A 27,937-nucleotide genomic window follows, 5' to 3' on the forward strand; every position below is an offset into this window, starting at 1 on the left:
ATTCTTCTTGTGCATTTCACGTGGATCACACCGTGTAATTTCTCCTAAAAACCATATTCATTTCGTTAAAAACTGCATATACGTTTTCTTTCTTTAATGAAGAAAAGGCAGTGGGGCCTACAACTTGGGATTATCTATACCATTCATTTCTCGGAGTCCACAACCCTCCCATATACGTGGTGCAAAATGGACGGCTCAAAATGTTCAAAAAATGTCGGCATAAAATCGAACGATTATGATCATCCTGTGGAAATAATTTTTAGGAATAGGCCTAACGGAGACAAACAAATAAATGTCATTGATCATTCAAAGTTGTAGGTCCTACCATTTTTCTTCTGCCCGTGTATTTTCCGTGGCCACCATTAAGTCAATAAAGGTGATTAATGATACCGTAAAGAGAGGTTGAGGAAAGGGAAGCTAGTTGATGACTTGAAATGAACGTAAATCAAGTTCCTCTTGTGTTGGTTTTACGAGTACGTGTTTTCTGGTGTACCTTGTTTTTCCTTTTAACAAAATAATTTTGCAAACTTTTTACTCATTTTGTTTGTAGGTATTTACGTTGTAGAGTAGTTGTGTAAGTAAGAAGGCAAGCGTTGTTGAATGTACCTACAACTTTCCACATAAAATAGTGGTAAGTAATGTTCGTTTTGGGTGAAATCTAAGATGTATTGTACTGAGATCTAATATTGGATGTAGAAAAATTATAGTTAGATTGTCTAAATCAATATATATTTATATATAGTAATAAATAATCTAATTCAATTATATCCAAATGCGCTCCAAGTGCATCCTATGAACTACGCAAATAGAGTTTTTTTTTTTTTTTTTTTTTTTTTTTTCCATTTTAGGTGTTTAAGAGCCGTTCTGTTCATGTGAACTCTCCATAACACTTTTAAAAATATTTTTATTTTTTATGTATAATTTAGTTAGTAAAATATGATGAAGAATTGATGAATATTGCATTGCTATTTAGATTTAGAATTTGATAACATCTATAGATAATCATTTTAGAATTTTGGATGTAGAACAAAAGTTTTTTGCATTATCTTTCATTATCTTGACAATCATTTTAAATCCATTATGTTGGCTTTTATCTTTTTTTCTTTTTTTGGGAAAATTACAGTTACACCTCCTCAACTTTTTAACACATTCAACGATAACCATGTAGTTTCAAACTCATCAACTACACCAACTGACTTTTCAATGTGTATAAGGTAGACCCCCTTTGTTAAAACACTATCATTGCTAATTAAGATCTCTGGTTCAACCCATATGCATATGAATCAATTCAGAATTGGAGGGGGTCTACCTTATACTTTGATTCAACCCAAATGCATATAAATCAATTCAGAATTGGAGGGGGTCTATGTTATACTTTGATTCAACACAGATGCATATGAATCAATTCAGAATTGGAGGGGATCTACCTTATACTTTGAGTCATTCCGTCAGGTTAAAGTAAATGTAATTTCCCCTTTTTTTTTTAAAAAAAAATCTACTATTAACTTTGGTAATTATTAAGGGAAGGATATTTTAGTTACCATTTGGAAAGGAGAGTAGACTAAAGCTCCAAGGGTGTGTTTAGATTGCCAAAATCGGGAATTAGATCAGTGTCTGATTCTGTCTCTCAGTCTCTGCGATTTTGGAGTTTGGGTCGGCTTTGTTTGTGTAAAGGGAAACCCCATACATGATTTCAGACAGATTTTGTTACCGCCCGAAGAGGTGGATTCTTGATTACGGACCCTCTTCTTGACCTCCAAATCTATCTATCTATGTCTAGAGAAAATCTTTCTCAGCGAGTAAATATCTCTCTCCCCCTCTCCCGAATCTCTCCTCTCCTCCCCCTCTCCAAATCTCCCCCCCTCACTCTAGAAAATCTTTTCGAGCGACAAAATCTATGTCTCTCTCAGCCCTAGCTGATTCCTTTGATGAATCCTACTGCTTATCCAAACATTAAAATGGGAATGAAAATTCTGCTATTAACAGAGAGAATTGGAATATAAATGGAATGTGATGTCTATTTTGATTCTAGATTCCGCAATCCAAACGCACCAAAGCGTAGTTTACAACTGAGATTTTCTCTAAAAAAAACTACATAGGAAGTGATATATTTGCCCCACTTTTTAACTTGGACAGCCCCTGTCGTGTATTTATTTATTTATTTTTATGGGTAAGCTGGGGTAGGCAGACCCCTACCAGATACATTAAAATGAGAAAAGACAGATACAGCAAGAAAACGGAAACAATCATGTATTTATTTATGACTACTCTTTTACACTAAAGGAGGCCGTCCCAACTAAAATGGGGGTGAATATATCATTTCCTCGAGCAAAAGGAGGAAGGTGGCAATGGTTATTTAAAACGGGCGATTGAAACGGGGGTCCACAACTTAAAAACGGACTCTTTGGATTTGCTTCGGATATTGATGTCGATGACCCACAAAAAACTGATTTCATTTCTACAACCCAAACACAATCCAAGAAAAATCTTTTTCACATTCATCCAAAATATGTGTCAAAAAACAAAAATGATAAGTAGTCATCTACCCTTTCCTTTTCGACTCAAACCAACCAACCCATAAAAGGGAAAGAGCGTTAAAAGAGACAAAAATCTAACCAAAACGTGGCCCAAACAGTAGAGAAGTCTGATAAAAAGGTTTCTCTCTTCTTTTTTCTCTCTTCTCATCCTTCCATTCATCTTTTCTCTCTCGTACTGTTTGTGGGTTGTTCTTATTATATATTTCTGCTCCAAAATTTACCCAAACAAGGACATATTTTTGTTCTATTTAAATATATGTGAATGGGTCATGAGCAGAGTCGTTTATGTGCATGTGGATGGAGGAAGAGGAAGAGGGAGAGAGTTTGAAGTCTTTGAACCAAAGGAGAAAAAAGATAGTTTTTAGGAATAGGATTTTCTAATACATATATTAGAGGGAAAGAGATGGAGGGTATGTTGAAAGAAAGTAAGAGGGTGATCATGAAACCTGTCCCTTTGAAAATTGGAGTGGCTTTGGCTCTTACCTTTGCATTCTATCTCTGTTCCCATCTCAGAACCAAAAAAATTCGTCCCCTTCTAAAACCACCTTCAGGTTTGTTATCTCTGTTTCTTTCTTTCTTAATTTATTTATTTTTCTCTTTGATGTTATACCTTTTGGGGGGTTTTAGTTTGTAGCTATGATTTTAGATGTTTTGATTCAGGTGGTAAAGTTGATGTTGGTGGAAGAGAGGGTCTCAAAGAGATACAGTCATCAGTGGTAACTCAACATGTATGTATGATCCTTTAATACCCATTGATTTTCTTCTCTTTCAATGTTTTAGTTTTTTTTTTCCCTGTGAATTGATTGCCTCTAGCCTTCAATTCCTCAGTTTATTTTTCTGGGTTGCTTGGAATATCTATCTCTGGTTAGCCCATCATTGGACATGACCAGTTTATGGAATTCCAAATGAAAAATTAGCTTCTTTATGTGAGTAGATTGCCATGAAGAATCTTGGTTTTTACTTCTGGGGTTTTCTCAGATTTCTTGTGTATGGTCTTGGTTGAGAAGTAAGGGAAAGGGTTGCTGGTTTGTGGGTTTGGCTTAATCCATTTTAATCCTTGTAATTTTGCTTTCTCATAGTAGAATTCCATGGGACTTGTCAAATGAAAAGTAGGAAATTTTCTTTCTATTTTTATGATCTGTTTATTTTTGAAGATGTGTCTTGAAAGAGACTAATTGTGTTGTGATCCTTTCCTTCTCATAGGAAGAAATACCCCAGAAGGTCATCCATAATACAGTCATTGGGTTTTCCCCCAACAGTAGAAATTCTGTAGATGAAGAGGGTTTCCTGTTGCCTGAGTTTAACGAGCTCATACCGAAGGAGTTTATGGTAACCAGGGATTCACCAACAATGAAAGCTGTTGAGGTCCATGTCCAAAAGACAAGAAAAGGAGGCAACGCAATGGAGGAAATGGAGCAAGAGATCATGAACTTGAGGAATATGGTCCAAGTCCTTCGAGAGAGGGAGAAGAACATGGAGATCCAATTGCTTGAATTTTATGGCTTAAGAGAACAAGAAGCCGCTGTCCGGGAGCTGCAGAACCGTTTAAAGATAAACACTATGGAGGCTAAACTTTTCACTCTCAAGATCGAGTCCTTGCAGGTTGACAAACAGAGGCTTGAGGCTCAGGTGTCTGATTACTTGAAGGTCACGGCTGAGCTCGAATCTGCTAGAGCAAAGATCAGGCAGCTGACGAGGAAGATAAGGTCAGATAGTGAACAGACCAAGGAACACCTAGCCACCCTCCAGTTGAGGGTCTCCAATTTGCAAGAACTGGAATGCAGGGCTGCTAGGGATGATGCAGAGGTTCAGAAGAAGCTCCAAAGGCAAAAGGGTCTGGAGGACGAGTTGGCGGAACTCAAGAGGGCAAATTCAAGGTTGCAGAGTGAGAATTCTGATTTGGCTATGAAGTTAGAGTCCACCCAAATCCTAGCTTCTTCTTTTTTTGAGGGTTCAGAGGCAAGTAATCACATCCTTATTGGACTTTGTTAATGTTGAATAATAAATGATTAAACACAACACCAACTCCAACAGCTTAAGCTTCTTGGGTTCAAAACCCAACAACCCCTTGATATTAAAAATCCACGTGTACGGCCCCAAAGAGGGCCCACATGTGCCACGTGCACGGCCAACCCAAAAAGGAAGGGCCACACGTGAGGGGGAGTGTTGAAGTATAAGTGATTAAATAGCACCATCTCTAACGGCTTAAGCCTTTGGAGTGATTGGTTGGTTCACAGTTAATCCCAGGCTTTCTTCTGTTTCAAACTAACATAGAAACTTTGTTGCAGCCTGAAGTAATAGAGGAATCTAACCGTCTAAGACAAACAAATGATGAATTGACGAAGGAATTAGAGAGGCTCCGAACGGATCGCTGTGCTGACGTGGAGGAGCTTGTTTATCTCAGGTGGGTCAATGCTTGCTTGCGCTATGAGCTGAGGAATTATCAAGCCCCTCCTGGAAAAACAGTTGCGAGGGATCTAAGCAAGACATTGAATCCCGAGTCCGAAGAGAAGGCTAAACAACTCATACTTGAGTACTCAAACTCAGGAATTGACGAGAGTAGCATCAGCTTGATGGACTTTGATTTGGAATATTGTTCGTCATCTCAAGCATCCACTCTCACAGAGATGGGTGAGTTCGATGATTCCTCTGTCGATGTTTCGTACACTACGAGAAATAGTAGCACAAGCAAATCGAAATTTTTAAGCAAGCTCAAGAAATTGGTATTGGGAAAGGACAGTCATAACAGTAACAATAACAGTAATACAGTTTCATCTACAGACAGAACTCCGACAAGCTGTACTAATTCGGGCAGAAGGGCATCATTTTCATTTGGTTCCTTGGATGAACTGCGAAGGACATATTCGCACCGTAGTTTTTCTTCCTGCACGACTGTAGAACATTCCACCAACAATCTACATGGATCACATGATTCGGCAACAACTCCAAAGAGAATGGAAGCCCAAACAACTGATGAGAGACAGAAAAAGATCACTCACTCTAAGAGCATGTCGAGGTCTTCATTGGATTTCCACAGTTCAAGGAGCCTACAACTAGAAAATATCAGGGAAATCGAAGACAAGGAAGAGAGACAGAGTGATGTGGGATCTTCGTATAGATACAGGAGAATGGTATTGGGAGAGGGTGGTGAGATGGATTTGGTTGGTGGGGATTGTCGGTTTGATCAGGACTATGATGGTACTGAGAAGTTGGAATTGATGAAATTTGCTCACGTATTGAAGAGCTCGCGCACGAACTCAATGTCACACTAGAAATCATCATCCTTTACTTATTTTCTATCACAACCAATGGTTTAGAGGATTCCATCTTCCCTCAGGTACGCCTACACCTACTATTTCTCCCATCCCATTGCCTGGCCATATGCATATTTTCCTGCCAGCATGGGATAGGTTAATTCATACAATATGCTCCAAATAAGTTGCCAAGAAATCTTTGTCGTGGCTAATATCTAGAGCCCAAGTCTTATCTTCTATGTTTGTTGAGCTGGACATGACTATGATTATGATCTATGCATTTATACAGGGCTAATTTACACCATCTCTGTAGGATCCTACTCTTAAAATTTCTTTACTCATTCAAATCTCTTTTGTTGTATTGGGGTTTTGTATAATTTCTTCTGCCATTTTTATCATTGGAACCAACCCTGCATTAGCAGGCACCTCTGAAAGAGGACCATGGAATTTTATAGGTTATTATGAGCTTTCTTTAGTTTGTCAATGAGAGAATAGTTTATAGGTTATTATATTTTTCGTTTTATTTATTAGACTAATGATACATAACATACTTTTTACCAATTTAGATCTGCATTGAAGGAACAAAACATACAAGAGAAATACAGGAACAGACAAAGGGGAGCCCAACAGAGGGCCCCCAAAACAGAACTAAGCTTTTCACATTTTCAGTAAGAAATAGAACACACTTAATATCAATCAAACAACTGATTGATTAGTACAAGAAAGGATGCTTTTTTATTTCTTAAAGTGGTTCTTTGTATTTCTTAAGGATACATGATAAACAAGCTGTAATCAAAGGAGTGTCTCAGATTGCATGGAATTTCATCTTGGCCCCATCCATCGGTCTTGGATGAGGAAGGTACCTTATCTTTGCGTCCGGGTTGATGAGTTCCCACCTTGAGACACCACCAAATAGCTTAACCCTCAGTACTATTTTCATGATTCATATACTCTAGACAAATTAAGCACTAGTTTGAGATGAATCTGAAGGGATTTCACCTGTAGCCCATGGCGAGATGATGAAGAAAGATGGAGAGCTGTGTTCTCACCAGCATGTTTCCTGCACAAATCCTCGGTCCCAAACCAAATGCTTGCAATGTTCCTGGCTTTGGAAGTTCCTGAAAAATCATTAGCAGAAATTCTTTCAATCAGCAACTCGCGTAATTCATGAATGCTACTAGAGGGAAGGGAAACCATTTGTTGAGACAACGCCCATTGCAAAATCCCATCGTGGGTAATTTTAGTTAAAGCAGATTGGAATCAGGCCCCATTACCAATGAAGGTCTGATTCTGTCTGATATACAATTCACATGAATCAAGTAGGGCTCACATGTGTTGGGTTTCACCATAGTAGCAAATATTTATGTATCTTTAGTGCACATATTTTTTGTGGTGACTGCAACTGTCCTAGGTTTCACTATTGATGAGCCATTCATCATTATGCCAATCTTCTGAACTGTGGAAAGATTTTTAGTTGAGAAATCCAACGGGCAAAATACGATTCAATTGCATGCAAAGAAATAAAAAGGAACAAACTACAAGATGCACACGCCAACTTTTTATGTTACATCCACGGGTGAGATCATGATCTTCCACTATGAGAAAGCAAAAAAGCAAGGATTACAAATTTACAATGAATAAACCCAAAAACCACAATTCTTTTCGTCTCTTCTACTATGAGAAAGCAAAAATATAAGGATTACAATGGATAAACCTGCAACCCCTTTCCTCCCTTCTCAACTAAGACCATACACACAAAACAAAAAGGAAAACCACTCTCAATTTCTCAGATGCGAAATTACAAAGAATAAACTCTTATCTTTTTTCTGTCAGCATCACAGTTGGTTGTGTGGTTTCTCTCCTCCTAAGGTTTTCAATACCTTATATAAATAGTCCCTCACTCCATCCTAGTTACACTAGATAACTAACCCAAGGAGAATCGCATGGGGAGTGAGAAACAATACACTGTCCCAATACTTTTTTGATGGATATAACAGTCCTTTTCTTACTTTCTAGCCATCCAAAAAGGCCACAAACTGGAGACAGAGAATTGACAAATGGGCTTAAGTTTGGGGCATGGCCATCTATAGAAAGGCCAAGTAGATAAACAGTTTGAATCATTGGACATATTGACCTTTAGTATGAATTTTCTTGCCGAAAAATATGTGCATCCATTGTATAGCAACTTATTACCTGAAAAACATAAACATAAATATGAGGAAACTGTTGGTGCGCTTAAGCTCACCAAACTTATGGTGAGCTTAAGCACCCAATCACATGGGGGCCCACTTTGTTAGGATGATCCAAAGCATTCATTTTAAAGTCCCTTACATAGATGGGGGGTGTACCAAAAATCAGCTCCATAGGATCATCCTAACCCCTCCATTTGTGAAGGACAAAAATGGACAGACACAAATCTGCCCATTTTTTGTCCTCCACAAATGGAGAGGTTAGGATGATCCTATGGAGCTGATTTTTGGTACACCCCCTATCTATCATAAGGCCTTGCAAATGAATGGTTTGGATCACCACATGTGATTGGGGAGCCATGTGATTGGGGAGCTTAAGCGCACCATAGGTTTGGTGCGCTTAAGCTCACCAACAGTTTCCTCTAAATATAAAATATTATCACGATTTTTTGAAAATATTTCCAATTTTACTTTTTTTTTCTTTTTACTTATGCATTTTCTTTCATTTTTATGAAATTCTTGATTCTTTTGAAAAAAAAAGCTTATTTTTACTCATTTTAATTTTTACAAGATTTTCTCAAAAACATCCAAAATTTCAAAATCCCATGAGAAATACACCAGCAAGATATTTTTCACTATGGGTTTTATAGCAAACACAGAATAAGGAATATAGGAAATATTTAACTTACATTCCATCAGATCAGGATTAAAATTGAAGGGATCTTCAAAGTTATTTGGATCTGTATGTAGTTGACGGAGCCACACAACAACTTTCCAATCTTTTGGTATTCTATAACCTGCAATTCGAGATAGTAATGTAAGACCTAATCTGGTTTACCATTGATTACAGACAGATTAATAGTCTCGATTGAAAAAGTTGATTAAAGGTGAAATTACCATATATACCTTTTTCAATACGGATTATTAGGGTTAATTGGGTAACTGGTACACCTTAAGAAGTTGAATTGGATACAGATGTTTAGTGTAGCCCAACCACATAAGGATAAGATTTTTTTTTAATTAGGGTTTGTTCTTATTAGATTGAACTGATTTACATGTTAGAGTTCTATAACAGAGAGAACTCTAACATGGTGGTTTATAAATAACGGATTGGTCGCTACCAAACACCAATCGAAGGTGATCCATTTTTATTTATCCTTTTTTTTTAAAATTCTTTTCGATCGAAGGTGATCTAATCCCATTTAATGTATGATCAACTGGGAGTGTTATTGGAAGATCCAACCCAGTGATTCACGATCAGATGGCAGATTGAGGTTACATCTAAACTAGTTTTTTATATTCTAGTAATCAGGATGAACAAGATCTGTTAGGTTTAGAATTTTTTATCATGAAATCAAGCTGATGAATGTTTGATCTAGTTCTACATGTAATCCATTGATATCATTTGACAATGAATTTGTGATCTCATTTCCGTACCTTGGTAATCGACGTCTTTGTTTACCTGGCGGAATATCATAGGAGCAACATTTGCCATTCTTACCGTTTCATCGATGACCTGTAGATAATGAAAGAGAGGAAGCCATTGATAAACTCTTGCTCACCCAGCAAACATAGCAAAAAACAAAAAAAAAGAACAAAAATTAAGAGAAGGGATGCAATGGGATGACATTGCATACCTGATGAATACCTTGTGTGTGTATTTCATTTTTCTAATATCTTCCACTGTAATGAAGGCCCCTTTCTTTTGCTCACAAATCTTCATGTGCTCCTCCTGCAAGAGATTTTTGAGTTCTATTGAAAAAATATATGAAGTGTGTGTCTTTAGAGAATAGGGGATGTTGTTAATGGATGGATGTAGGAGCAAGCTACAAGGAAAATGGCTGATAACAATGAAGGAAAGACAAGGTGTAGCAATTGTGAAACTATATATCTTGAAGACTTTTAGTTCTCCACATATTTGTGAGGATTTATGTGGAATGTTTGGGATACATGGTGTTAGAAATTCATAGGGGCATTTGGATCTTTCTTGACTAACTAGAGGGATATCTAGAGATAGAAGGTGACTCATCCAACACTATTTCAGTTGGCAAGAGCAAAGGTGATGGCACATGGAGGCTAGGTCAATACATAGATGAGATTAAAGAGATGAGCAAAGATAGGTCTCTCTCTTTTTTCTTATTCCTAGACGTGCTAATGAATTGGAAGACCGTCTCGCAAAATTGGGAGCACTTGGAGAATCTTTGTACTTGGAGCAGTCTTAACCAGTGTTTCAAAAGCAGATGTAGGTGGTCGAGTACTTGGTTGATGCGGTCATAACTTGGGAGAGTCAAAGGAGCTATGATTGACTTTGTAGAGCGAACTGCGGATTTGGACAATGATAAGGCCAAGGTAAAAGAGAGTTGAATGGAAGAGTCCATGATGACATGGGGGAGTTTTGAAACTATGGTCCTTAACCCCAGAATATATATATATATATAGTGTTAAAATGAGTACTCGAAGGCGTCGGAGCACAGATGGGGATTTGGCAAGGTAATACAGACACCATGTTGTTGCGACGCTAGTGGGTTCATAACTCCCGACGATGAGGGGGACAATGTTATCGACCACTTCCTCATCTCCCAGTTGCTTTCCTTCTTCATCCTTGATTTGCATCAGCCCATCCATCAGGTCATTTCTTTCCTCACTTGCAACATCTCCTCTTTGCTTCCTCTTCACCAGTTCTGCTCGGAACACTGCCCCCAGCTTCCTCCGACACTGCCATGGAAAGTATTTATATATAATTTATATTATTGAAGAATCAGAGAGTCATCAACCTAAACATAATTTGATTTCAAATGTAATTGTTTTCCCTTCTAAGAATGGGTAAAAGAGGATCCAATTATTAAAAAAAAAACATGAAGTGCTTGAGGAATCAGAAAGGAATATCGCAACATGCCAGTTTTGTCAATCCATACATGGTTATGCAGATATTAGTCCCCTTTCTTTGGATTCAATGTCTTACTTGCCTAGAAGGCAACTAGAAAAAGAGGAGAAAAAACATAGGACGATCGCATCTCACCTGAAGGGCGTGGTGGTATGCAGTGCCAGGAAAGTTGAATGGTTGTGCTCTAAATCCTGCAGTCATGCCTGTGAACCACTTACCAACCTCTTGTAGAAGTGGCCCTTGCTCCAAACCGACAAACATGCCGCATATATTCTCAAATGTCATCTGAAATCGAATATGATGAATGCTATAACTCCATTAGAATCATCATTGTTTGTGGCTTTTGCAACTAAAAAACTTACGAAATGATGGTTCACCTACTTTGTTTCATTGGCTGCTACGATTGTGCCCTTTTCGGCCCAAGAATGGAGGGAGGATATCATATGGGGCTGCACTACTAGAGCGATTTTCTGGAGCGGCTCCGGCATATTAATGGCTTGTCAAACAAAATTCCTAAGCCTGGTATGGAATTCTCCTTCTGTAGTAACGAGAGAGTTGGCACTGAAAAGCTTGACTGATGACCATTTGAGGGTGTCTGAAAAGATCGCTCGAATGGAAGATGAACTTGATGATGTTTGGGGTGTTAGGAAATTATCCGAAAAAACACTGAAAGTTCGATTTATTATTGCGGCTTCGTTTGAAGTCCGATTGAGGCTCACAATACGCCGTTGGACTCGTCTCTCAATGAACTTCGTAACAACGCCTGAAAATCTCCGGTTGGACAAGCCGGTCGCCCGCGGCATACTGTTTTCCGGCTAGGTCCAAAACTTTTCCAAAAGTTAAAATTTTCATCTTTAAATCGCCACCAAACGCAATCCAGACATCGGATCGATGAACCTTTTGTTGCGTTGGATTCATGGGAACACAAGCAACGTTTCAGTGCCATTTAATCATCAATCCGACTCCAAAATTGATGGCGGTACTCAAAATACAAGTTTTCACAAACCCTATTTCAATCACTTTTAATGCGATTTTCTCGCCATTTTCTCGTCGGAACCGTGGCTCTGATACCACATGTAAGTGTTCATCATAAAAGGAACATGGGCAACGGATCTTTGGCGGTCCAACTTTGAGAATAGCACAATTAACCATATGGATTGAAATTGAAACAGTAAAGAGAACATACCGAAAGCCGAATATCGTTTTGCTATCACTGGAAGGATTCCATTCCGGTATTTCTCCTCACTCCACAACAGACGGTGATGGGGACTGACTTCCTCTCTCTTGAAATTTAAACCAAACACATAACACGAGGAAAATAATAGTATTCCTTTGACCTTAAGATATATCCATTATCCTGTGACAATTCCTTAAAACTTAACATAGAGAGTACTTGATGAAACTTTATGTACAATTGTCGGGAAATCTGCTCTAAACCTTAAGCAGAATCTCTAAGTCTACAGACTATGTGCCTCTTTCCTTAGCCTCAAGGATTGTTCGGTAGTCGTCACCACCAAAACATCTATAATGTGGGTTGTTAACTTATATGTGTCTTTTAATGTTCCAAATGAGCATTGGTACCACCTTCTCTTGGATCACCAGTACCGGTACTACAATCGAGTGGGTCAGAAACCTTAGCAAGTGATGGAATAGATCTGCATAATTCAAGACTACAAAAGGCTAGACTATGTAAAATTGAATGACAGGCTCACTAAACCCACATCTAAAAGATGCTTATGAATAGTGGGAGTTCAATGTTAGTATCACTCTAGTAGTATTGGTAGACCTCCATTTTTTATGCAATTTGAGATATTTTTAAGACTCGAAAATACAAAGGAGTTCTTTAATGTAGTTAGTGAATATTTTAGAGGATCATTGGAAGCACTTGCAAATACCCTTATGATGTGTTTTGATAACCTTAAAGTATATTCACCAAAGTTGTAGTTTTGAGCACACTTTGAAAGGCTTTAGATTCAGAACCTTGGTTGCGCTCACTTTCGACACACCTTTTGGTTATTTTAAATGGCAACATTAGAGTCCTGAAGATATAGACTAGTCTTAGCATTATCAATTAAAGAGAGTGAACTTGGTATCAAGTGCCATTATCTTGAATAATAAATGACACATAAAGTATGGATCCCTTAAGTTCGATATGGCCTGGAATTAATATCATATCTTTGTATATTATGATTTCTATTTCGTAAGTACTCCGGAAAAAGATTTGTGAATAGATTAAGGCGTTACTATTCACATTTAGAATTCTATGTGAGGTCTTGGTGCGAGTTAGGTGCTTAGTAGAGGAGAGTATACCATTATATCGGGAAATACAATAAAGGTGGCTGTTGAATCCATTATTACTCGCCACTCTTTTCTGAAATTTTGGTTTCATATGAACTAGAAACCTTATTCTAGAAAAACTTGATTCCTTTGGCTATGAATCAAGATCTGGAAGTATAATGGATTCTCTCTAGTTTTTCATTTTCCATTTAGTGATTTTGGTTCTCTTCAGGGCAATCCTTATTGACTTGGATTGCACTTCTCTCAAGGTCAGACTTGGCCCACCTTGCATTAGAATGAGATAATCAGTATTGTTAGAAATAAATGAAATCGCGCGAACAAGAATTTATCCAATCAGTGGTTTAAGTTTTTTAACCACATATCTGAGGATAGTTGGGTAAAAGAAGAATTCTAGATTCACTTGATTTTACCGATTTAAACAATGATACAGGGTACATTGAAGGAGAAATATACAAAGATTAATCGGTTTGGGGTGTCACCAAGAGTATTGATCTACTAAAGGTCATTCACAATGACATCTTGGATCTTTGGACTCTGACAGTTGGTGGCGGAAGGTGTTACCCTTTTGGTTAAATTTTCTAGCCATATTTAAATGTGTCTCTCTAATCAGAAGTATGAGGCCCTATCTTTGTTTGTGATCTATAAGGTAAGAGTCGAGAATTAACTTGACATAAACGATCAAAACAATAAGGGTCATTTATGCAACTCTCTGTTGCCTAAGATTGTGGGTTAAAACTCTTAAAACACTCATGTATTTTGTGATCCAAGTAAGGCTGTGCCTAAGACCCTTTAAGATTTATGGGTCATAAGGAAGCTGAAATTGGGAAATATGCAACTTTGGGTTGTTTACACGAGGCAAAAGTTTATAACCCACGAATATAGTGATTAAGCTCTATGACCATAAGTTGCAATTTCATAGATTATCTTAAAGTATTTAAGGGTTTTAGGTTCTGTTGATTGACCGATAGTACGTATATTGTCGGGATTAAATGTGCCAAGACTTCTAAAGGATGGTGACCTTAGTGGGAGTGTAGTGTCTTTAGTAAAATCACCTTTAAGGAGAACCAGATTATAGTACCGGTATTGGTGATCCAAGAGAAGGTGGTACCAATGCTCATTGGAACATTAAAAGACACATATAAGTTAACAACCCACATTATAGATGTTTTGGTGGTGACGACTACCGAACAATCCTTGAGGCTAAGGAAAGAGGCACATAGTCTGTAGACTTAGAGATTCTGCTTAAGGTTTAGAACAGACTTCCCGACAATTGTACATAAAGTTTCATCAAGTACTCTCTATGTTAAGTTTTAAGGAATTATCACAGGATAATGGATATATCTTAAGGCCAGATGAGTAATATTATTTTCCTCGTGTTATGTGTTGATGGTGTACTACTTGCTAGTAGTACTTAACCATGTCCAATGATATTCATACAAAAGAATTCAGGTGAAGCATCCTACATAATAGGAGTTTAGATTAACGTAGTTGGGACTTGAGGATTGCTGAGATTGCAGAAAGCCTATCTTGGTAAAGTCCTAAGTATTGAACATGGATAAATTACTTCATTTGTAGTGTTCCTATAGTTAAGGGTGATATATTCAGTCAGTTCTAAGGTCCCAGGATCGATTCATTATAGGAGCAGATAAAGATGATCCCTAATAGTTCCGCAATTGGGGTCTATTGAATGTTTAAATCTGCACATATCTGTGTATAACCTATATGGTGGGCAAATTTAGAGAGTACCAATGTTATTTATGTATGGATCATTGGAAATTTACCAAAAGGTTATATATTGTCTGTAAGGGACTAAAGGTTTAATGCTCACATAAGTAAATGAGATAACCTAGTGTGATTGATTAACCTAATTCCGACTGTTGTTGGAACACCTAGAGTTCTGCTCTAGTATATTTTGCAGAAAGTCCTAAATCGTGGAAGAATGTCAAATTGACACTCAGTTGCTTCCACCTTGGGTACGGAGTTTATTGTGTACTTCAAGGCCTTGTACTATGCCTTGAAGTCGCAGAATTTTGTCTCAGGATTTTATCTTGTTGATAGTCGACAAGTTACTGAGAATGTATTGTGATAATTCCGCTGCGGTTTTACAATTCCAAGAACAACAAATCAAGTAATGGGGTCAATGTATTGACATATTGTCGTGAGTAGGGGTGGACATGGTTCGGTTCGGTTCGGTTTTGGGCTAAACCCAGAACCGAACCATGTATAATCGGTTCCCTGAAATTGGAACCAGAACCGAACCATATATTTGTGGAACCGAACCGAACCAGAACCATATATAATCGGTTCGGTTCTGGGTTTACCCAACCTTCACCAATGGCCCTGTTTATATATGAATTACAAGCACTAACAGTAACAGTAACAGGCACAAATTTGGGCACTGCAAAACTTATATGAAGTATGAAGAAGTACAAACAGGTGGGATAATCATGCACAAATTTTGGCAATGCATGAAGCCATGAACTACAAATTTGGGAAATAATCAGGCCCTAATATCCAAAGCAAACAGGCCCTCATTAAACCAATTCGGTTCTCGGTTCGGTTCTCGGTTCCGGGATCCCAAACCCAGAACCGAACAGAATTTTCATCGGTTCCCGAATTTTTAAACCGGAACCGAACCATATAGAAATGGAACCGAACCGAACCAAATGTGCCGGTTCGGTTCGGTTCCTCGGTTCGAACCGGAACCATGTCCACCACTAGTCGTGAGGAAGTTCAGAATCAGTGTGTATCTGAAGATTACATGAGCACCGCACTTATGTTGGCGGATCCTTTGACCGAGGGCTTGTCACCAAAGCTCTTCAGAGAGCATGTAGCGCGCATAAGGTTGGTTGACACTTTTGATAGCTTATGACAGTGGGAGTCTGCATTAGGTATTGATATATACTGTTGTGATCACATTTTATTTTATGATTCTGATATATATTATTTTCTACCGCTTCATTTTGTGCACATTACGTAAATGGATTGTGAGTAAGAGGTAGAATGTCTGTAGACTGTTTTGGACCATATTTACATCTTATGCATGTATGCGTTTACATTCATGTTAGTAAGTATTACTAATGATATAATCGTGGGGTAGGCTATTGGGTAGAGTTGGTGACCCAATGGTTACATGGTTTATTGTTAGTAGTTTTTGCTGAACGGAATGTTGTGTTTATTATCTAACTAACTTAAAGATATGATCCTTATGTTTGGCTCAAAGATCTTGCTGGCCAAGTGGGAGAATGTTAGGAAATTATCCTAACGGTGGATGTGGCATGTGCAAGATCAACAGCCTAGATCATTTTGTTAGTTGGTTTTGTGAAAAGGCATTAAGTGAAAAGCCATAAAAGAAGGGGTGTAAATGTAAGAGACTTTTGGGGAGGGAACCAGCGTGATGAGGAGTTGTGTTTCTTCCCATAAATGTCTATTTATTCTCTCATCCGGTCCCTACTTGCACACAACAATTTCTACATCATTCTCTTGCAATCCACGGCAAAAAGAGAGAGGAAGTCGGTCCCCCATCACCGTCTGTTGTGGAGTGAGGAGAAATACCGGAATGGAATCCTTCCAGTGATAGCAAAACGATATTCGGCTTTCGGTACGTTCCCTTTACTGTTTCAATTTCAATCCATATGGTTAATTGTGATTTTCTCAAAGTTGGACCGCCAAAGATCCGTTGCCCGTGTTTCTTTTATGATGAACACTTACATGGGAGCATGCTATGATGGATGGAGAGCCATAGAGGTGGCTTCTATACATTCCCACTCCATCTCCATATCTGGAATCCTTTTAAAATTCTTAGTAAAGTTCTTGCAACAGACAAAAAACAAGAAAACAGAAGAGCTACCAGTGTAGGATCTCACCTTTGTTTTCTGGAGTTGATAAAGTCATCGGGACGGCATACGATCTTGAAGTACCAAAGGAAACTGAGCATTTCGCCGATGAATGGGAGACCCATGTGACCAGGAGGGAGCTTTGCACCATTTAAACTAGCTTTGATAGGAGCCAAGAACCACAGTTCGTTCCACGACCAAAAGAGCCACACCACCAATGGGAGAATTCCCAATGCCATGCCAAAAAGCAGACCACCATGAAAACATTCCCTCTCTCTCTCCCCCCCCCCCTCTGAAAATCAGTTCCCTTCAAATAAAATAAATATCTATCGTGGATTGATTCGCTGCCCTGATTCCTCAAATCATCCCTTAGCAACTCGAAAATCTCTCTCTCACTCTCTCGTGATTTTATAAGGAGTGATATTATTTGCCCATGTACGCAGTAAGCAGCATGGTGCTATTATTTTGGGGTTTGAAATGATACTTCCACCACCTTTCTCCGCATTATGATGCTATTATTTTGGGGGTTGAAAATGATACTTCCATCACTTTTCTAATCAATGTTTCTACACTTTTTGATGCTCCCCAAATCTGGCCGAGTGTGCTAATGATCCACTTGCTGCTCCTCGACTTGCAACCTATGCTTACTAACAAAAGGTTAAGAACCACCCGGAATAGGAATTTCGTGGGAACCTCTCGACATTCAAGTCAGACAGAGGCATCAGAATGAGAGCTGAACACAAAGAGGAAGAGAGTAGCTGGACGGCTGCTAGGTAGGCCGAATGGATACGTGCACCTGGTGGGGGTGGTGTCTATGTGTTGTGCTCTGATCATAACAATGTGAATCCGGGAAAGATCCTGTGGGTTCTGGGGAGAAGAAGCCCAAAAGCCTTGAATGTGAAGTGGAGGGTTCCTTTTATAGGCGGAGTTTCTGTGTTTCTGGGTGCGATAAGACAATGACATGACACCGTGATAATCGCTGGCACATGCACCGACAGTAGTGTGATACGGGGGGCCAGAGATGACTAGCCGATGATGTGATGTGCAACGGTGAAAGGCTGGGATCTCGTACGACGAGGGATGAAAAGCACCTGATACGTCTGGAGAGTATATGGATCCCGTACGGTTTGTCACCAAAAGAAGCATGATGGGACATTGCGTGATCTCCTAGGTTAAGGAGAGTGAGTCAGCAGGCAGCGATGTCACGAAGGGTTCTGGGGGGTTCTTCGGCCATCTGAGGGCGAGGGTCGCAAAATGTCACTAGGGCGAAGGTAGGGTGTTATGTCCAGTTGGCAATCCGACTCGTTGCTCTGTTGGAGGGAGTGACTAACACGTGGTGGCGACTGACCGAGTTGTTCTGTTCTATCCTTACAGGTGTCTAGGGGTGCAACTCGGGTCGGCGGGTCGGGTTTTGAAGAACCCTACGCTATCCGAGAAATATCTCGGGTCGGGTCGGGTTGGGTTTTTTTCCGGAAAACCCATGATTCCCAAACCCGGCCCTGTCCATGATCTCTCGGGGCGGGTCGAGTCAGGTTGGGTTTTTTCAGATTGACACGTTGTAGAAAAAAAAACAAATTTTCACACCGAAAATCTCCAAATTGATGTAATCAAGTGTAAAAATTTAAGAAGGAAACTATATTTCCACATCACAAACATGATCACCTCAATGAAAACAATTATATTAATATATTGAAAAATAATTTGCTATGTTAGAGATAATTTAAAATGTCCTAGTACACCTACATAAGTCGGGCCGGGTTTCGGGTTTTTTTTTTCTTTAAACCCGGCCCTACCCAAGATTGAGCCGGGTTTTTAAACTAAAACCCGTCCCCAAGACCCATGATTTCTAAACCCAACCATGATTTCTAAACCCAACCAATGCTATTTTCGGGTCAGGTTGATGCGCCCTTTCGTTAAAAAAATCAATGGTCCGACTATTTGAGCCCACCCACCAACACTAAAACACAAATAAACAACCTTATCATGTGCTCCTAATAACGTTACCATCACGGTGTCGGCCAGTAAGTGTTGGAACCTGCAAATTCCATTTGCACCCTTTGTTAGGAAGAGAATCTTGTTAAACTATTTAGACCCTGGTTGTTTTGGATTTTGAGAACCGATTCTGCTAGCGTCTGGTGTTATTTAATCACTTTTACTTCAGCACTCACCCTCTCTTCGTCCTCTCTCTGTTTTTGGTTGGTAGTACACGCGGATTTGAATATCAAATAGCTGTTGGGTTTAGACCACATGACTTGTCGTGTGGCAATAGCTCTGATACCATGATAAACGTTCAATTACTTAAAAAGCTTAAGTGGTTAGAGTTGGTGTTATTTGTTCATTTATTCATTTATAAACACAAAGCTGATTATTAGCCTCAAAATTAAACGTAAATTTGAGTCCATTGGACTCAAAATATGTTCTCAAAATCCAAAACAAACATGGCCCTTTGTGCACGGCATGGGTGATGCCCATCGCTAAACTGATCTGACTCCATAAATGTTTTTGGCCACTGCAAATCCAGCCCGTTGCTCTGGTCCCACTATCGTTAGATGATCCTACGCCCTTGATCAATTCAGATGAAAAGTCACCCTTTAAGGTTCTCTAAGCCATTGATCATCCTCATGCGTTGATCTTACTGTTGGGATCTCCAATCGTAATCCAATAGGTGATGCTCCACCTGATCTACAGTCCTACAATGAAAATCTCTAAGGAGGGGGAGAATTTGACTATACAATCACTATCATATAATTGTCCACACAAATTCAATTCATTGCTCTATAATTAATTGGACTCCCTCAATATTTATCAAAGTTCTGCAAACGTCAGCACATAGGATGTATTATGCATTTCTTAATTTTAGGGATCGACTAAACCCTATACCTCGAAAAATCCAACCATCAGATGGTGATAATATCTATTGGATATTTTCAAACTCTTGGTTCCAATTAGCGTGTAGACTTCTTTTACACACCCACATTTCTACTTAGTGTCTCCACCAAGTGACCGAGATAAGTCATCCTCTACTCTGTTAGAGCAGCACATATGTCCTATGTATTACACTGGGATGCCAGTCAACATTCATAACTATGAAGTATTTTAGGTCTACAATGAACTGAAACACTAAATTTTCTGCCGTTGGTTTCAAAAAATCCTATGCACCATGTTTCCACAATGTTACCTAAGGAAAAATATTTCAACATCTGAATGGCATTAATTCAATATAAACATCAGTCTATTGGAAGCAGTACCCCGGGTCTACAGAGATATTGCTGTTTTTCTTTATATAAATCATTGAGATTACAAATAATAATGTGAGAATAATTTTGTAGGAAACTAAACCATCGAATTGCATGTGCTATATGAGTTGGCACACTTGGTGCACTTTCAATTAGAACAGTCTACTCTTTTTTGCCTCTGATGAGCATCTTATCTTCTTGATCTCCTCTGTTAATCCTAACTCCATTTCCTCTCTTCTTTTCTATCATGGCCTTTCCTAATTGTGGGGCAATTGGAGTACTTGGTTGTGGAAAATCTGGCTTATACATAACGAAATGCCCTCACTCAACTAATCAAACTAGAATTAATTACATGACAAAGAAATCGACTAAGAGAGATTTGCGAACTAATATATTCAAAGTGCGAGCAATTCATGAATTATATATTCAAAGTTCAGTTTTAATGCCATTTGGGTATCCGAATGAAGTAAATATGGGTGTATGAATGGGTTGAATTTGAGTACTAAACCCATTTTATTTCTTGGATTGGGTACCTGATGGGTTTATAAACTTTGGCCTAGGCTAGGTTTGGGTGAAGTCTCTTCAGCCCGGCCCCCTTGTGTTTGGGTTATGTTTAGTTTTAGAAATTTTGATATAGACTTTACTCAAGTACCCATAACCCTGCCCAACTTTCACCCCATAAATGATTTATTAAAAAAAAAAGAAGCTCTATCAATGGCCAATGGAAAAGGTTGTAAATAAATATAGTTGGAGTGCTGATACTGTTCTTTTATGGACTAATAATGAATAACATACTTAAAAGAAGCTATCAATAATCCAGTTTATTGACTAGTACAAGAGAGGGAGCTTCTTCTTCTTTTTCTGAAGTACACAAGCCAAAGAAGCTGAAATTAATGGAGTTTCTCAGATTGCATCGAATGCCATCTTGGCTCCATCCACCGGTCTTGGATGAGGAAGGTATCTTATCTTTGCATCAGGGTTGATGAGTTCCCACCTTGAGAGGACACCAAAATAAAGTAACCCTCAATATTGCTTTTATGATTCTAGTAATATAAATAAAGGACTAGTTTGAGATGGATTTGCAGGGATTTTACCTGTATCCTATGGTGAGATGATGAAGAAATATGGAGAGTTGTATGCGGACCAACATGTTTCCTGCACAAATTCTCGGTCCCCCACCAAACACTTGGTATGTTCCCGGCTTTGCAGGTTCCTTCAACAATAGTAGTAAAAATTCTTCCAAATCAGCAACTCATATGTGTAAGTCAAGATTATAATTAGAGGAAAATAATTTATTTTGTGTTGTAAAATTGCCTATCTGATGTTCGACGGAAACCCGAAATAACCGGATAAGTCAATATGAGCTCACACAAGAACAGAAGAAGTATACGCGATTCAGCATTGGCAATGGTGCTACATCCACAGCAAAAATGGATAAATAGCTTCCACTATGCGACGATTACAAAGTTATATCAAATGTGTACAGCGAAGAACTTATACATACATATATATATATATATATATATATATATAAGGAAAGTGTTGGTTAGCTTAAGCTCACCAAACTTATGGTGCGCTTAAGCGCCCAATCACATGGAGGCCCACTTTGTTAGGAAGATCCAAAGCATTCATTTGAAAGGGTCTTACATAGATGGGGTGTGTACCAAAAATCAGCTCCATAGGATCATCCTAACCCATCCATTTGTGGAGGTCAAACTTAAGCGCATCATAAGTTTGGTAAGCTTAAGCTCACCAACAGTTTCCTCTCTCTCTCTCTCTCTCTCTCTCTCTCTCTCTATATATATATATATATATATATATATATATATATATATATATATATATATATATATATATATACTAGTAAAAAACCCCGTGCGATGCACGGGCCGACAAAGAATTGTATGGACCACATCATAGGTTGATCCAAACCGTCCATGTGATGGAACACAACATCAATAGGTTGTGCCCGTAAAATCATTTCCATAGGCTGATCTTAGCCCTCCAATCTATAGAGGTTTCCATAATCTGTTGTTCGTCTGAGGTGTCCGGAATTTGTAAATATTTTACTGGTGTGAGGAATTCGTAATATCCACAAAAAATTAAAAAAGAAAAGTAGTTTTTTCGTAATTGTCATATTTTGATACCTTTTCTTTGTAGTTTTTTCTGTAATTGTCATATCTAGGTACCCGTTGTCCATAATTTCCCTCAAACTTTACTACTTATTGCTAGCTTCTTTCTTTACGTATTATTGCTAGCAACGTTTCAAGAAATAGTATTTCCGTGCAGTTTTTCATCACATCTAATAAGACAAATCTCTGAATACATATAATTGCAAAGGATGGGCGAGACATAACATTTGGAGAAGGTGGCTAGCAAATCAAGATTCGAAATTACCAATGAGGTGTTAATACCACATATTTTGCAAATAATTCCGAGCATTCATACCTTTTTTACCCTCACAAAACGGTAAAAATCATCCACATTGACGTGTTAAATGGACAAAATTCTCTCCTTTTCTCTTATATATATATATATGAGGAAACTGTTGGTGAGCTTAAGCTCACCAAACTTATGGTGAGCTAGCTTGCCCAATCACATGGGTCCCACATTTTGGGGAGTGATCCAAACCATTCATTTGCAAGGCCTTATCATAGATAGGGTGTGTACCAAAAATCAGCTCCATAGGATCATCCTAACCCCTCCATATGTAAGGGACTTTCAAATGAATGGTTTGGATCATCCTAACAAAGTGGGCCCCCATGTGATTGGGCAAGCTAGCTCACCAACAATTTCCTCTCTCTCTCTCTCTCTCTCTCTCTCTCTCTATATATATATATATATATATATATATATATATATATATATATATATATATATCCAACCCTAATCCTAATATAGAAGTTTTACCTAACCTCAGATATTGCACAAAAATAAAAAGTACGCAATTTTCTTATGGGCTTTGAAATTTAAAAAACTCCTGAGAAATATATATCACCACGGGTTTCACAATAGCAGGCTTCTAGTTTAAGTGTTTGCATCAAATCATCTCATAAATAAGTGGGTGTTTGGATTAAATCATTCCATCCCTAGAGAGAGGAATAAAATAAAATATTCATTTTCATCATGTTATAATGCTGAGTGAAAATAAAATAAGAACTCCATTGTCACCATATTATAATTTAGTTAGACAATCTCATGGAGAATCTATATGAAAACAATGAAGCTGCTTGATATACAGGAATATCACACATGGTTAGAACCTCATTATAAAAAAAGAAAAAGAAATTCTAAATCACATGTCTTGTGGCTATGGTACAATATTCCATAGAAAGAATTTCAAGAATATGATCAAAGGGGATGCAATTGAAACTCTTAAGAGACTGATAACAAATCAACTGCGATTTTCTGTATCTTTTAACGAAATAATTAGCATATTTGCTGCATCACAATCGTTAGGCGTTGGGATCTTGAATTACATTCTCTTTGGATCAAAGTAATTCTTCTTAAGTGCTTACCAAACACTAGAAAAGAAAATGAAAAAGAATATAGGAAGCATTTCTACTTACATTCCATCGATCAGGATTAAAAGTAAAGGGATCCTCGAAGTTATTTGGATCTGTATGTAGGTGACGAAGCCATACAGCAACTTTCCAATCTTTTGGTATTCTATAACCTGCAAATCAAAATTAAGATTGTAACTCATTGGTACTATCATTTTGCCCGTGAATTTTATTTCATTTCTGTACCTCGGTAATCGACATCTTTGTTTACCCGTCGGAATATCACAGGAGCAATGTTAGCCATTCTTACTGTTTCTTCAACAACCTTCGGGCAAGGAAAGAGAGAACATTGATAAGCTCTTCTTACAAAGCAAACAAAAGAGAAAAAAAGAAAAATTCAGAAAAGAGATAAATTGGGATGTCATTCCATACTTTGGGTGTGTATTTCATTTTCTTAATATCTTCCATGGTAATGAAGGCCCCTTTCTTTTGCATACTAATCTCCATATGCTCCTCCTATAACATGAACAAAGATGTTTGAATTTTGTTAAAAACTAATATGAAGTGTGTTGTCACCATGGAAAGAAGGAGAATTTGCTGTGACAATAAGGTAATAACACATTCTACCAAAAGAAAGATATCCCTAGATTGGCCAAGAGTGCCATGAGGTGTGACTTTCTGGGTATTCCTAACACTCGAACTAAGTAGCTAATTTTCTTTTGTTGTTGAGGTGAGGTGGTATATCCCCTTCTATACTTTTTCATTCATCAATAAAATTTAAGGTGCTGCTAACGAAAATAGAAGTTGAAGAATAAAAGACTTGTTCCACGCTTCATAGTCAAGGACGAACCACGTTCTTGGTGGTTTTCGCCTGCAATACTAGATTTTATCTTTTAAAAAAAAGCCAAGACAACATAAGGACATATGCTGTTAGAATGAGTACTCGAAGGCGTCGAAGCACGTCTGGTGATTTGGAAAGGTAGTAAAGAGACCACATTGTTGCCATGCCAGTGGATTCGTAACCCGCTATGATTAAGGAGGTGATGTTATCAACCACTTCCTCATCACCCAATTGATTTCCCTCTTCATCTTTGATCTGCATCAACCCATCCATCAGATCATTTCTTTCCACACTTGCAGAATCTCCTCCTTGCTTCCTCTTCTCCAGTTCTGCTCTGAACACTGCACCCAGCTTCCTCCGACACTGCCATGAAAGTTCTTTATCAATATTTTGTATTGTTGCATAGTCAAAGAGTCAACTACAGGCATAATTTGGTTATACATGGAGTTGTTTTCTCATTCTAAGGAAAACACTTTGAAAAGTGAAAACCAATGAAATTCTTGAGATATCAGAAAGGAATATCAGAACATGCCATTTTGATTAATCCAATGCTTTGTCTGCTTCTTCTTTTTTATCATTATTTTATTGGTTTCTTCTTGTTAACTCTATGGTTGTAGGCATCTCTTCCACCCGTATTGGGTCCCTTTGTTGGAAAGTTTAATTCAAACGGTGGTTGCCTAGTGTGGCCCACGCAAAGCCATGTCTATCTCACTCGTCTAGAAAACTTGAGTCGGTGTGTTTTGATGTTTAGTTTTTTATTATTATAATCTTGTAGCTGATTTATAGGACGAGATCTATATCTCTTAGGATCGGTAGAAACGTGAGGTTTTTGGGTGTTGCACGGATGAGGCAAACATTATTATTTAAAGAGTGGATGGGATTCTTTGTAACAGTAGAATGAATGAAATATAGAAATACACAGTAACGTTCTCTTCTTCTATAGAAAAGCTGTTTTATATCCTTTTCTTGTTATCTAAAGTTCTACACCTAGAGAGTTTGTTGTATTTTCTCCCATTTTTGTTTCTTACCCAACAAAAGGAAAGCATAGATAAATACTGTAGCTAACCTTTATTATTATAATTTTAAAGGCAAAATAGAACAAACATAAATATCTTAAATATATGCTACAGTTCTAGTAATTTAGAAATGAGCACCGACGAATCATTGGCATTATCAGGCAGCAATCAAATAATATCTTTCCTTGACATATTTTAACCATTGAAATATCATAAATATATCCTATACTTCTAATGGACATTTACCATGATTGGCAGCCATGAAAGTTTTTCCATGGAATATTGGCTTAAATCAAGTGGTGGGAGAGGGACAAGGAGAGTGAAAGAGGAGAGAACTGAGAGGGTATGAGTAGGGAGAGGGTGGGAAGTGTCGGAAAGGGAAAAGAAAAACCCTACTCAAAATAGAGTTTTTGTTTTCCTTATTTATCAGCCACCTCGCACCATCTCCTCACTAATATTCCATGGAAAAAATTTCATAGTTGCCAAACACGGCCTTAGGGGCATGCATGGATTCTTTGGAGTGAACATGTTTTGCTTGCTTGATAGGGAAATAGAAAAATGGAATAAAAAAGAGAGGAAAACCGTTCCTTGAATCTCACCCGAAGGGCATGGTGATATGCAGTACCCGGAAAGTTGAATGGTTGTGCTCTGACTCCTTTAACGACGCCTCTGAAGCATTTATCAAGCTCATTTAGAAGCGGCCCTGGCTTGTAACTAACGAACATATTGCATATGTTCTCAAATGTCACCTGAAAATGAGTATGATGGTTCCTTTTCTTGGAAATTTTTATGCATGGAGATCAATTTAATAGATTGATTTAGAAAGAAGAAAGGTATATATGAAAGGATATTTCACCTTCTTAGTTTCATCGTCTGCCACGATTGTGCCCTTTTCGGCCCAAGAACGTAGGGAAGAGGTGATACGAGGCTGCACTACGAGAGTGATTCGCTTGAGTGCTTCGGGCTTGTTAATGGCGTTCAAAATAAAGCTCCTAATCCTGGCGTAGTATAAATGATTATAGAACTCTATCTCTATCAGCTTAAGCTTTTGGAGTAACTGAAATTGTTTCACATGGTATCAGAGCTATTGCCTCGCGGCAGGACCTGGCTTCAAAACCCAGTAATTCCTTGATATTAAATATCTACGTGTATGGCCAAACCCATAAAAAGAGGGGCCACAGGTGAGGGGAAGTGTTGAGGGATAAGTGATTGAATAATACTAGCTCTAACAGCTTAAGTATTAGGTACCTAACCAATACGCCAAAAAAGCTCCAGAGCTTATGGAACGCATTAGGCTAGGCCCTTAAACTTCTCCTAGGCTTGGCCCACCTAGGCGGGCTCCCACTCAGGACCGTAACATTAAGCTTTTCGAGTAACTGGTTGTTAATTTCACACCTAGTATGAGATTCTCCGTTCACAGATACGACAGAGTTGGCACCGATGATCTCAGTCGATGGCCATTTGATGGTGAAAAGATCACTTGATTGCAAGATGAATTTGTTGATTGCTGGGGAGCACGCTATGATGGATGGAGAACCAAAGAGGTGGCTTCTGTACATCCCTACTCCTTCTCCATATCTGTTCAATCCAAAAAAGATGCATAAGTTCAAATTTCATGTAGATGTAGAGTTGTTCTTGCAGCAGCAATACAGAAAACCCATTAGAAAAATGAGGAGCATACAAGTGAAATTAAACTGTCACCTTTGTCTCCTAGATTTGATAAAATCATCGGGGCGTTTGACAATTTTGAAGTACCAAAGGAAATTGAGCATTTCTCCTATGAAGGGGAGACCCATGTGACCAGGTGGGATCTTAGACCCATTCAAGCTCGCTTTAACAGGAGCCAAGAACCATATTTCATTCCACCACCAGAGCAGCCACACCACTATTGGGAAAAGTCCCAATGCCAAAGCAGACCACCATGCAAACACTCCTTCCATCTCTCTCTCTCTCTCTCTCTCTCTCTCTCTCTCTCTCTCTCTCTCTCTCTCTCTCTCTCTCTCTCTCTCTCTCTCTGTGTGTGTGTGTGTGAGATGTTCTATCTCTCACCACCCTATTCTCCACTTCCTTGCAGATAAATATGTTGTGAAATGATTCCCATCCCTGATTCCTCAAATCATGTTCAAGAAACTGGACAAGCTCTCTCTCCTTCTCTCTCTCTCTCTCTTTCTCATCAAGGAACTCGACAAATCTTTCTCATTCTCTCTCCGTCATGAAGCAACTCGACAAATGCCGCTCTCTATTTTATATTCTCACCTGGCTTTTCAGCATTTCACGCCTTTTGTTTGTCATAATTTCCTTTAAATGGAAGGGGCGGACATTCTGGCAATGTGGAGGCGAATA

The 27,937-nt window shown here is 38.4% G+C and overlaps 3 protein-coding genes and 1 long non-coding RNA gene across 6 annotated transcripts; 1 reads left to right on the forward strand and 3 right to left on the reverse strand.

The window, feature by feature from the left end:
• Positions 1–2,603: 2,603 nt before the first annotated feature.
• On the forward strand, positions 2,604–7,273 carry LOC143858392 (protein CHUP1, chloroplastic-like). 3 transcript variants are annotated; one of them, XR_013238941.1, is made up of 5 exons: positions 2,677–3,088; positions 3,198–3,265; positions 3,741–4,496; positions 4,826–5,874; positions 6,797–7,273. XR_013238941.1 is itself a non-coding variant. In XM_077369034.1 (4 exons), exons 3-4 carry the CDS (start codon positions 3,864–3,866, stop codon positions 5,807–5,809), a joined length of 1,617 nt encoding a protein of 538 aa, XP_077225149.1. In that variant the 5' UTR covers positions 2,604–2,655; positions 3,198–3,265; positions 3,741–3,863; the 3' UTR covers positions 5,810–6,275. The 3 variants fall into 3 exon arrangements, 2 of the variants coding, with proteins under 2 accessions (XP_077225149.1, XP_077225148.1); XM_077369034.1 differs by lacking the exons at positions 2,677–3,088; positions 6,797–7,273 and adding an exon at positions 2,604–2,655 and having other exon boundaries at positions 4,826–6,275; XM_077369033.1 differs by lacking the exon at positions 6,797–7,273 and having other exon boundaries at positions 4,826–6,275.
• LOC143858477 (beta-amyrin 11-oxidase-like) lies at positions 6,392–17,237 on the reverse strand. Its single transcript, XM_077369123.1, has 9 exons — positions 17,029–17,237; positions 16,874–16,943; positions 11,000–11,149; positions 10,435–10,695; positions 9,629–9,712; positions 9,418–9,496; positions 8,670–8,777; positions 6,791–6,909; positions 6,392–6,687 (listed from the first exon to the last, which is right to left on the reverse strand). Coding segments are annotated over exons 1-8 (963 nt in total). The 3' UTR covers positions 6,392–6,687; positions 6,791–6,907.
• A 3,900-nt stretch (positions 17,238–21,137) lies between these two features.
• LOC143858478 (ent-kaurenoic acid oxidase-like) lies at positions 21,138–24,989 on the reverse strand (the record flags this gene model as incomplete). The annotated part of the gene is made up of 6 exons (XM_077369124.1): positions 21,138–21,228; positions 21,329–21,447; positions 23,804–23,910; positions 23,984–24,062; positions 24,170–24,253; positions 24,681–24,989. Coding segments are annotated over 6 exons (789 nt in total), but the record flags the coding sequence as incomplete, so codon positions are not given.
• A 1,493-nt stretch (positions 24,990–26,482) lies between these two features.
• On the reverse strand, positions 26,483–27,866 carry LOC143858676 (uncharacterized). The gene is made up of 3 exons (XR_013238996.1): positions 27,296–27,866; positions 26,990–27,172; positions 26,483–26,592 (listed from the first exon to the last, which is right to left on the reverse strand). It is a non-coding gene; the product is annotated as an uncharacterized LOC143858676 (long non-coding RNA).
• Between the last annotated feature and the right edge of the window lie 71 nt (positions 27,867–27,937).

The sequence above is a fragment of the Tasmannia lanceolata genome, unplaced genomic scaffold (genome assembly GCF_043159265.1).
Source record: "Tasmannia lanceolata isolate RefF3 unplaced genomic scaffold, GAP_Taslan_0.1 ptg000026l, whole genome shotgun sequence".
NCBI lineage: Eukaryota > Viridiplantae > Streptophyta > Magnoliopsida > Canellales > Winteraceae > Tasmannia > Tasmannia lanceolata.

Bases quoted from the DNA above. Each gene is read 5' to 3' on its own strand.
- LOC143858392 (XM_077369033.1), top strand. From the start codon at position 2,941: ATGGAGGGTATGTTGAAAGAAAGTAAGAGGGTGATCATGAAACCTGTC. The intron at 3,266-3,740 runs GTATGTATGATC...TCCTTCTCATAG, and splicing joins CATCAGTGGTAACTCAACAT to GAAGAAATACCCCAGAAGGT. The intron at 4,497-4,825 runs GCAAGTAATCAC...ACTTTGTTGCAG, and splicing joins CTTTTTTTGAGGGTTCAGAG to CCTGAAGTAATAGAGGAATC.
- LOC143858477 (XM_077369123.1), bottom strand. From the start codon at position 17,237: ATGGCATTGGGAATTCTCCCATTGGTGGTGTGGCTCTTTTGGTCGTGG. The intron at 11,150-16,873 runs GTAAGTGTTCAT...ATTCGATTTCAG, and splicing joins CCATCATAGCATGCTCCCAT to ATGACATTTGAGAATATATG. The intron at 9,497-9,628 runs GTATTCATCAGG...CATTATCTACAG, and splicing joins AAATGAAATACACACACAAG to GTCATCGATGAAACGGTAAG.